Source organism: Gavialis gangeticus, unplaced genomic scaffold (genome assembly GCF_001723915.1).
Source record: "Gavialis gangeticus isolate Ggan-Ray unplaced genomic scaffold, GavGan_comp1, whole genome shotgun sequence".
NCBI lineage: Eukaryota > Metazoa > Chordata > Crocodylia > Gavialidae > Gavialis > Gavialis gangeticus.
The window spans coordinates 28691556-28702409 of NW_017729025.1; the positions used below are offsets into that span (position 1 = coordinate 28691556).

The 10854-nt window shown below is 44.1% G+C and overlaps 1 protein-coding gene across 5 annotated transcripts in view; it reads right to left on the reverse strand.

Annotated features, from left to right (window-relative positions):
• The window catches only part of EVL (Enah/Vasp-like), a 256440-nt gene that overhangs the window by 165319 nt on the left and 80267 nt on the right, over positions 1 to 10854 (reverse strand). Inside the window, exon 1 of one of the 5 annotated variants that reach the window (XM_019518574.1) lies at positions 5129 to 5259. The exons of the other annotated variants lie outside the window; for them this stretch is intronic. Within the exon in view, the coding sequence (XP_019374119.1) occupies positions 5129 to 5139 (11 nt within the window). The 5' untranslated portion in view covers positions 5140 to 5259. Of the gene's footprint in view, positions 1 to 5128; positions 5260 to 10854 lie in introns of those variants that run through there. 5 annotated transcript variants of the gene reach the window in all.

Here is a 10854-nt window from a genome sequence, read left to right on the forward strand (position 1 = left end):
CTCTGGGTGCGACTCTCTAACCAGTTGGCGACCCACTGGACTGTATGGGTGTCTACGCCACAGTCCCCCAGCTTCCTAATGAGAATGGGGTGAGAGACAGTATCAAAAGCCTTCCTGAAGTTAGTTTTGCCCTGCCCCTGCAACCCCCTCCCTCCATCCCCTGCAGGGTGGGCAGGCTAGCTTTGCCCAAAGCTCTCTGATTCAGCCCAGCAGGGAGGCTCTACCGCCTCCTGTCTTCTGGCTTGGGCCATCACAAACATGTGGCTGCACAAACATCACAGACATGAATTCTGGAACCAAAAGTGATTCACTTGCTTATTGATTCAATCTACACTGCTTAGCATAACTTACGAAGACTGAATCGATTCAGCATCGGGCTTTTTGACGGTCTATACTAGCCTTTGGGAAAGGCATATGCAGGATCCATGGATTCTGATGCGTTTGTTGTGGGAGTGTTGACTGTCATAGCAGCAGATATGCGTCAACAGGTTTTGCATCTATTGTTAAAGAGAAGCTGTATCTGATTTGGTTATGTAAAAGGGGCGAATAAAAATTAACTTCCAAATGCTATGAAGTTGTGAGTCACTAATCTGCTGATTTCTTTCAATACAAATAACTTAATTTTAATATTATAATACAAAATAATCCAATTGTAATTACCACTGTTATTACAAAAGACACTGGGCATTCCAGTCCTGGAACAGACCCCTATCCTGTTAGGTGTACAATGGTTTTCATCTGTAAATCTCAAACATCAAGGTAAACATGGTAAAAATGCCATGTTACCACACTATAATTGCAAAGGAAAACCATAAAAGTGTTTTGCAGCGGATGAGGGACATTTCTCCTGTTCCCTGTTTGATATTTCCTTGCCTGGCTACATGGAATTAAAACAGAGAGACAGTGAAAAGGAGCAAGCAGGAAAACAAATATATGCTGGAAATAAGGTCCTTGGAGAATGGAACAACAGCCAAGCCACAAGCTGAGGATATGTTTAATTGTTGGACCCTATCTAGCCTTACAGGTTTACAATTCCCAGACCCAAGGTTCAAAACTTGAATTAGACAAATTCATGGAGGACATGTCCATTGGGAGTTATTAACAGAACAGTCAAGGGATGTATCCTTGGACATCCCTAAATCAATGACGGTTGAGGCCAGGAAGGGTATGACAGGGGATAGACATTAGAGCTATGCGAAGCTTCGGTCGCTGATTTGATTTGGAGGAGATTTGGTGGCTGAATCTCCAAATCTGAATCAAATCAGGAGACCCTTTAATCTCTCTGAATTGAACTGGAACCCTCCAAACCAGTTTGAAGAGATTCAATGATTCGGCCACAAACACAGCTTTAAATGCTTTTTTCTATATACCTTGAAGTAACAGGCAGTTCGTGAATGCCGAGATGCTGGGGTGGATGGAGCGTCCCACAGAAGCAAGGCAGCGGACCTGGTACTTCCGGTCTACTCCTGAGTCTGCTGTGCAGTGTGCAGGAGACCCTGCCCCCTGGCTCAGCAACTGGTGCCTCCTTGATCACCGAGCTGGGAGGGGGGTGCAGGGGTTCTGCTGCCAAGCATGTGGGGAGGGGGGGCACGCTCCTGTAGGATGCTCCACCCGCCCCACCATCTCAGCATTCACAAGCTCCGCCTGGTACCTCGAGGTATGTAGGAAAAACATATAAAGTCTATGGCTGAATCACTGATTTTCCAAATCAAAATTGAATCTGAAGATTCAGACAAATCGAATCGAGATAGTGATCCGAACCAACAAATCTGATCACTGTGCCCCCCCGAATTGGACCAAATCCAAATCCAATACTGCCCACTTCGCACACCCCTAATAGACATGCCCTGTTCATATACTCTCCTTCCAAAGCATCTCATACTTGCCACTGTCAGAGACAGGATACTGGGCTAGATGGACTGCTGGTCTGACCCAGTAGAGCCTGACTTGTGGTCTAAGGGCCATTAAGCCCAGGTGCCTGGACACTTGCATCCGAGTTCTCCAGGAAGTAACAAAGTTTTCATTTACATTCTAGGCAGACCTACGGATTTAAATAATTCAATAAGTTCTTCTACTGCAACGAGACAATCCAGTAATAATGGTAATAACAATTCGATTATTTTATACACTGCCATCTGATTTAATAACATCTTATTCCTGCTTAAGTAATACTAGCAACTGCAATGAAACGAGCCCACTTTAAGATTCTTGTGAAGGTCCTGGCCTAAAGAGGAACAGGATGAGTGGATAGCAGCTGCTGGACAGGATTTTCTATCAAAGAGGGCACCAAAACACAGGCTGGACGCCTGCTGATGTGTGCTAAATCGGCACATGTTGAAGCAGATTAGACCAATTAGCATGCTCTATCAGCCTCGGCATCACATGTATTCAGCATCCCCATGCTTCAAAATGGTGGTGGGGGTATGCAAGAGATGCTGCAGGTGCTTTACTTAAAGCACCCTGCCCTGGAGCACGTGCAAAAACACGGAGAGATACTAAGGATACAAGGGGGCTCCTAGAGACAAGAATAAAGTTAGCCAACACCCAGACACAAAGGCCTTTTGCTGTTTTATCCTTTGCTGCATACTGCTGGGTAAATAAACCATCCTTTATTATAAAGAAGCTATTTTGAGCCCCTTTAGCCAGCTGTAAATCAGAGGTGACTGAAGGAAGAGTGGTATAAAGGGGTCTGACAAGCTGGAACTCTTCTATTATTGTGGTTGGCAAAGCTGGGGTGGGAGTGGGGGGAGCCTGCAACCCAGAGACCCAGTCTAAAATTGGTGGGTCTATGCAATCCCATCCAGGAGCAGTGCATTTGGGAGGGATTGCCAAGGGCTGAAAGCACAGCTCAGCCTGCCCCTGCACTGTGACCCCCACAGGAACTAGCTGCTTTATGAACTCAAAGCTGGATTCTACACAGCACGAACTCTGGTTTTGATCCAATAAAGCCCACATGAATATCATGGCTCAAGATCATACCAACTCTCACATGTTCACCCCAACTTCCAAGGGAGCAGTCTTAATTAACAAGGAAATACATGCAAAGTTCTCCGAGGCTGTGAACTGCTACTTTGCAAACATTTACCTGACCTTTTAGTTTCATTTTTCATCATTTTTTTCCTTCCATCAAACTGAGATCAGAAATAACTTACATGGACTTACCAAGGGACCTGTTCCACCCTGCAAAAAACCTACTGCGCGAGGGACATAAACACAGCATACTTTCAACATATTGTGCTTTTTAATACTCCACTAAGACTGGCTACCAAAAGCTATATTCATGTGGTCAAACCTGCTATGTAAGAAATAGCAGGTTCAGGATGCTAATCTACTTCGTCCAAAGTTAGCTTTAAAAAAGAGGTGTAAGTACAAAATTATCTATGTAGAGTTGTGGTTTGTATCACCTCCACGTACATTAACCTCACTGGCTAGCTAGACACGAGGCTACAGCCACATTCCTGCAGCCTGTCAGGTGAACTGCAGACTTGAAGGCCTGCAGCCCAGATGTAATCAGTAAAGCCTGCACTAGCACACCGCGTTAGCCTGTCTCACTCTGTTTCAGGGAGTTTCAAGCAAGCCGTACTGCAAAAACAACACAAACTGAAAAGAGCCCAGAGTAACAGATATTTTCCACAGGGCTGAATTTAATTTCAGACTTCTTGTAACCTTCTGCACCTGCAGTGTAATTCAGAAGAGAATCCAGATTGGTTAGCGGTACATGTATTTACATGTGAATAACAAAACTAGCTGCTGGGTAGGGGAGAATCAAGCCCAGAGTTGCTCCAGATTTATGTGAATACAACTGGGAGCAGATTCTGACCCTACATGTAGCTCATACTCTGAAAGTTTTAATACTAGCTGGTGGACTCCATTGTAAACTCTCAGTTTTCAGTTCTGAAAAGTTCTTGTGAAACTGCACCCATTAACTTAAGGAAAAGTTTCACAGCAAACTCCAACTGGGAATATCTCCATGCAGCATCTTAAAAATATATAATCAAAATTGTGGTGGAAAAGTCACAACTGGCAATTTGGCAATTAAAAATCCCCTACCTATCAGAACACTGAGCATTCACAAGAGCATGCCTTGCTCCAAGCAGGAAGCCTCCCCTTGAACTTCAGGTTATTCAAACCACAGATGCCTGCCTCTGTTTTCTACAGCACTTTCACTCGCTCACTTTTTTCCTTTTGTAACAAAGTGTGGTTCTTTTTGGCATCCCATCAGCCATCTTGCAAGCACCCTTCCAGTACAGGCACCAAGTTCTTAAGAGTCTTGTTTCGTATGGCTGACTTAGAGCAACAGTTGTAAGTCCACTTGAAGGTTAGTTAGCCAGTCTAATGCTCTTGAGGAAAGAGAATGTGCATCTGCAACGTCACGGTCAAATTTGTATAGATGACAGTGTTATGTCCATGTGCTAAAGTCACATTTTGCAGCACCCCTAATACACCATTTGTGCATCAAGTGACCACAACAACCATCAATAAGAATCATGTTTGTAAATTAAGAAAAAAAATACTGTGGGTCTGATTTGACTGTGACATGTGCCAAGACAAAAGTTGTAAAAGTAACCATAAATGAGCAAGACATTGCTACCACAAACTATTTTCTTTCACCACTAATCTACAGAAATTAAAGCAAGTAACTCATTTTGGAAAATATCAAAACAACATGCACAAATCAGAAGCTGCACCATCAACAGAAAATGCCAATTTTAGATCCTGACTGCAGTATTCAGTCACTGTGAAGTCCTTTCAGTACTCCAGCAGCACAATGCTTTAAACAAAGGTTTCCAAATATTCACACATGCAAATTACAAGCACAACACTAATAATCAGCACAAAGACACATACAACATAGTAAAACAACATAAAGCCTTGATCCATCAATGGGAGTTGCAATTCTAAGAGAGACAAACAAATGCGAGTTCCATCAGTGATGAACGTGGCTCACTTGAATCAAAGTAATTCACTCCTTTGTCAAGAGCAGAATGAGAATGATTTATTATTGCCGCAAAAAATCCAATAGACTTTCATGACTGAAAGACAATCCTTCTGCAAACAAGTGCTAATAAACACATCAGTTTTGTTCAACAAAACCACAACACATCCAAGCTGAGTTCCTGATACTCACCTGCTTGCCATTGAGGAAAGAAGTCTGGGGGAGACTCAGAAGCAACAGACTCCCCTTCGGGTACCTGAACTTTGTGCTAAACAATGTATTCTGCTTCCCCAAACGAGAGCAGAACATCAGCTTAGCAGGCACATAGGTTGAGCGTCTATGCAAAATCTTATAACCAAAACAGGAAAAGGAAGTTTTACAAAAAAGAAGAGCGTGAGAGAGCAGGAAATACACTTATTTAAATCCATTTTCATCATATTTGGATTAAATGAAACAGGTGTATGGATTAAGATTAGACCAGCTGGCATTTTCTTTATCGATAAAGTTATAATAGAAACATTTTATTACTTGGTATGAGCTCAATGACACAAAAAGTAACATGCAAAGGAATGACAGATATTCATTTGTTCCATGTTCTCACTGTGCTTGGACACTGAAGTCTTGCCTATGATGAGGACCAACTCTGATCTTGGCAGTCAGTGTCCCAGTTTAAACTATCACTCTAGGCAGGGAAAGCCAACATTTGCCTTGGTGGAGCTTACCTAAAGGTTCAAACAATATTCAGCAAAATATTCCAGTTGCTGAAAATCAGAGCCATCCCCAGTATATTGAAGGCAAGAAGTTTTGCTGCAAGGAGTTCCTACCCCAAGAAATGTATATTTAATGTATCCCTACTCATGCTGAATAGCACTTTTTTGGTATTGAGTAACTTGGTGCAGCCCTAGGTTACTCAATACCAAACAGCCCCAAATAGGAGACTGCAAACTTTGGAGATGACAAAGAAGGGTTCTCTGCCTTAACTCTACTTTAAAAGCCCTTATGGGCAGGGACAGAAGTTACACATAAACTGGCTTAATTGATCAGAAACCAGTTAAACCTGTAACAGAACAGAAGTTCAGTGCACTTAAATCTCTTAACAAAATGGACAAAAGCCGTTTAAGATAAACCTGGTTGGATGCAGTATCAGACTTAACTGATTTAGGTCAAGCTGGTTTATGGAATTTCTGTCCCAAACCCCTTCCCAGTTCAAGTTAACTCACAGTCCCCCAGCATCCCAGGATGCTTTGTAGCCCTGGACTCTGCTGTCTGCTCCAGAGGAGTAGGGTTGGCCTCACCCCTCTGCATCCAAGCCTGAGCACTATCACTGTTTTGGCTGGCTGTGGGGGGGCGAGTGGGAAACCTGGCTCTAAACCTCAGCCAGGTTCTGCCTGGTGGGGGCAGAGCAGCCCCTCCGTCTTTTCCCCTGCTCCATGCTCAAGCAGAGGGGCAAGGAGCATGGCCAGACGCTGTCCAGGCCAGTACACTGAGGCAGCGGGGGGGTTGGGAAGGGGTTGCTCTGGAGGAGAAGCAGCCCCTCCCACACTTCTACCCCCCACACTCTCTGCTGGAGGCAAAGACAGGGCAGCCCTTGCATGGGTTTTCTCCCTCACTTGAGTGGAGAGTGGGGGAGGCAGGGGGGGCATGCTCCCGCCTGGGGCTGACACGCTGTGGTGGGGAGGCAGGGCATTTAAACCCTCCCCCTGAGGCAGACCCAGGTTGCATTCCCATGCAGCCAGGAAGGGCCTCCCCACTTCATCCTGTGAGTCCCCGAACAGGGCATAGCATCCCACTCTCTGCTCAGCTGGGAGCAACATCTTGGCAGGGACTGCTTCCCCCTTGAGTGGGGAGTGGAGGACAGAAGCCTGGTGGGGGCTTTGCCCCCTAGGCAAACTGGGGCTGGGGTCCCATTCAGGCCAGGAAACAGGGTTTAAAGCCCCCCTTCCCCAGGCCTCAGTATGCTGGCCCCAGGTTGGGGCCTGGCTACCTCCTCTGTGCTCGAGCAGGTGGTGGGGAAAGTCTTGAAGGGCTTCTCTCCTCTCTCCGCTTTGGCAGTGGCTGGGAGGTGTACTCTGGCACTCCCCAATTTTTGGCCTGATGCACTGCAGGCCTGTGGCTACATTTCTGGAATCAAAAGTGAATGTCTGTTCACTTGCTAATTGGTTCAGTCTACACGGTTTAGAGTAACCTGGAAAGATTTAATCGATTCAGCCTCTGGCTTTTTGAATTTCTATACTTAGCCTAAGCCCTGAATTAAACCACCTTCAATTTGTAGGACAGAGTCTGTCTAGGTTAAATACCATTCCAAAGTTCATTCAGAAGCAAGGGTCCTTTATTTCCTAGCTACTGCTCTGGAAAATATGTCATCTTCTATTTCCTTCATACAGTTTGTTCTGCATAGTGTCTCACCTATTCTCTGTTAACTGAGTGTCAGGGGTAACTGCTGATCATTTCTAGAGACTACATGCTTTCTTTTCCACTGTGTGGTGCATATGAGCATACATACAAGCACATGTGTGTGCACGTGTGAACAGTGAGAATAAATTAAAAGTTACTTTTTTTTGTTGCCAATGCATCCTCCAGTTGACCTGTTCTGCTGCTATGTCTAACTAACACAGTGTGTCTTGGTATGAGAGGCAGAGAGACAGTCTAGTAGCAGTGAGAAAAGATTTTGAATCCTGAGAATTAAACCTCCCCCCCCGAGAAACTAAAGCTAGAAACAAGAACACGGAACCAAAAGAGAAGAATATTAAAGCCTGGTTATTTCAGTGCTACTTCTCCATGTGTGAAACTACAGTGTCAGCGATGAGCTGAACCGGTCAAGCTGATAGACTGGGTCATACAAGAAGAAACTAGCAGTAAAAACTCACTGGATCTCATTTCTCTCCTCAAGCCCTTGGTCTGAAAAGGCCTATGTATGTTGCAAATCATATCTGATACAAATTCTACCTCTTTAATCTTTTTCATAGGAAGTAGGCTTACTAGGGTGTGAATGGATTCACAGTAGGTGCAGAAGTTTATGCAAGATAGCCTTACTAGGGAGAACTGAGAAGATGAGATAAAATTGCAGGTAACATTATAGCAGGCTGGAAATTTAAGCTTTTAAAAAAAATTCATTAAAAAAAGTTTGATTTTTGGCAGTATGTTCAAAATTCTCATAGCAGTTCTAGATACATATTGCTTGTCGTCTCCAATTAGTCTAATACAGTGGTTCCCAACGTGGTGCCCATGGACACCATGGTGCCCCTCGAAGTTTATTCAGGTATCTGTGTGCATTTTCATGATCAGTAAAAATCATTAGTCCAACAAAAAATGCTGTCATATTGGTGCCTGCTGCTTTTTCTTTTAAATTTGAATGTGCCCTTTGGCACATAAACGTTGGGAATCCCTGGTCTAATACATACAAAGTCCAGAGTCCTGAAAATTAACTTTACAAAATGAAAATAACTGAAGAGCAAAAAATCAATGAAACTCCAGAGACTCTGGCTGCCCTTCTCATTCTTAGTCTCCAGGAGAAGAAATGAGCATGCATCAGAAAATGCTGTAAAATAAAACTGCTTCCCTTGAATTCATTTAGTCCTTTTTTTAAACATCATTCATTTAACATTTTGAACCAAATTGACTTTAAAACCCTCAGTTCTTTCCCCATGACATCATTTGAACTGGTTTGTAGTGTGTGTTCACAGTTAAATAAAGTGGGCTACGTGGGAGGTGATTCTCACCAGTCTTTGTATTATTGCAACATTCTGCTCGAATACCTGATAGAGCCTCTGCGCTGTCCCAAGATGATAAAGCATCTACTGCATCACATCGCTTAACCTGTGCCCAGTTCTCAGAATTACAAGTTTGGTGAGGTTAGTGAATTATTCTCCTGCCCTACCTTAACTTGCGTACGTATTTTGGTCATTCTCCCCACCTCCCCTGGATAAATCAGGCACTGTATCAAGATAACTTTACAAACTATCACTACAAATTGCACTGGTGTGCAAGGAACACAGCAATCATCCTTGACATGGCCACTGTGACAGCACGTAACTTTAGTACATGTAGTGCATGCAGGGCTGCTGTAGAAAGCAGACCAATCAGAAGGTGAAGTAGCCCCGGTTCTGTGCCTCTGCTAGCAGTCTGCGGTGCACACACATTGTTATTTTTATATTTGACAGATCAGGAATAGATAGATTTAAACAAGACCACTCATTTCAGTATGAGATGACAACTGCTTAGTGTGCAAATGCCTTAGTGCTGTATCTCCACATTAATACATAATGCTATGATTTCCATGTCCTTGCTTTGCTTGTGCTCTTAGTAATATATTATCTTCTTACATCCACATTTATAAAACATAGATGATTTTCATCCTCTCTGCTAATTATTACCAGCCTATGGGTAATAATCAGCCAACAAAAATAGTCTAGTCCTTTCACCATTCGTTCTCATCAGTATATAGTTTGTTTCATTTTCAAATTCTCTTGCAGTAATTGTCACAAGGCTGCAATACCTGGGTTGCAAACCCTGCAGGGAAATGTTTACATCCCAATAAAATACTGCTTTCATTCACATTTAAAAATGACTCATCAAAACATTCCTCTTCACATTAACTTTTATAACAATGCTATTTTCCTGAAGATCTAGGTTGAGCCTAGACCAGCGTTTCTCAGCCTGTGGGTTGTGACCTAAAAGTGGGTGGCAAGAATATATGAAAGGGTCATGAACAACCTTTAAAAAGGGATCAACAAACTTTAAAAACAGATCCTTTTTTAAAAGGAGAAAAACATGGGAAGCCATTGCATTTCCCTTGCAGGCTAGCAGAGTTCCAGCTACAAGGGGCTGCTTGGGGCCCCCTCTACCCCATTCCCTATGAGAAGAAGCTACGAGACCTGAACCTGTTCAGCCTCCGCAAGAGAAGGCTGAGGGGGGATCTAGTGGCTGTCTATAAACTGGCCAAGGGAGACCAGAAGGCAATGGGAGAGTCCCTGTTCCCCCGAGCACTACTGGGAGTAACAAGGAATAATGGCCATAAGTTGACTGAGAGTAGATTCAGGCTAGGTATCAGGAGGCACTACTTCACAGTCAGGGCAGCCAGGATCTGGAACCAACTTCCAAGGGAAGTGGTGCTTGCTCTTACCCTGGGGGTCTTCAAAAGGAGGCTAGAGAGACACCTTGCCAGGGTCGTTTGACCCCAGTACTCTTTCCTGCCCATTGCAGGGGGTCGGACTTGATGATCTGCTCAGGTCCCTTCTGACCTTACCTACTATGGAAATATGAAACTTCCAAGTTCTTCCTGGCATGAGAGCTCAGCAGGGAGATGTTCTTCCCTTGCTGGCTGGTGAGAAACTAAATTACTGCCTCCAGCTCTGCGAGTGGGGCATTAAATGGCTGCCCTCATTAGCACCTGTCCTGCCACATACATAGCCCTTGTGCGGGCATGAGGCCTGCCAGGTTTCAGGCAGAGTGGTGCAGGGGTTTCTGTGAAATTGCATCTCAAACTGCTGAAAGCAAAACTCAAGTCACTTGTGTGTGTTAAGGGGTGTAGGTTGTAGCTGTGTCGGTCTAAGGATATAGCCCAGACAAGGTTTTCAGGGTCAATCTGATATCTTTTATTAAACCAACTGAATAGTCAGAGAAATTCTTCTTTGCAAGCTTTCAGGTTAAAAACCCTTTGTCAGGCTGACAAACACCTGCAGCTGGTGTGTGTGCTCTTCCTGGACGGAAGGAACAGTAATAGATGCAGAAACTCATGGACTCAATATAAACATTGGATTTATGACACACTACAACCTGCCTGACATCTGACTCCCCAGGTAGCAGATACCTCTCCACTTATCTGCCACATCCCCCTTCCACCCCTGCTCTCAGCCTGTCTCTCACCCCAGTGCCCTGATTTACATTTTCACTGACTGGCTTTCTTGCCTGCACTGCAT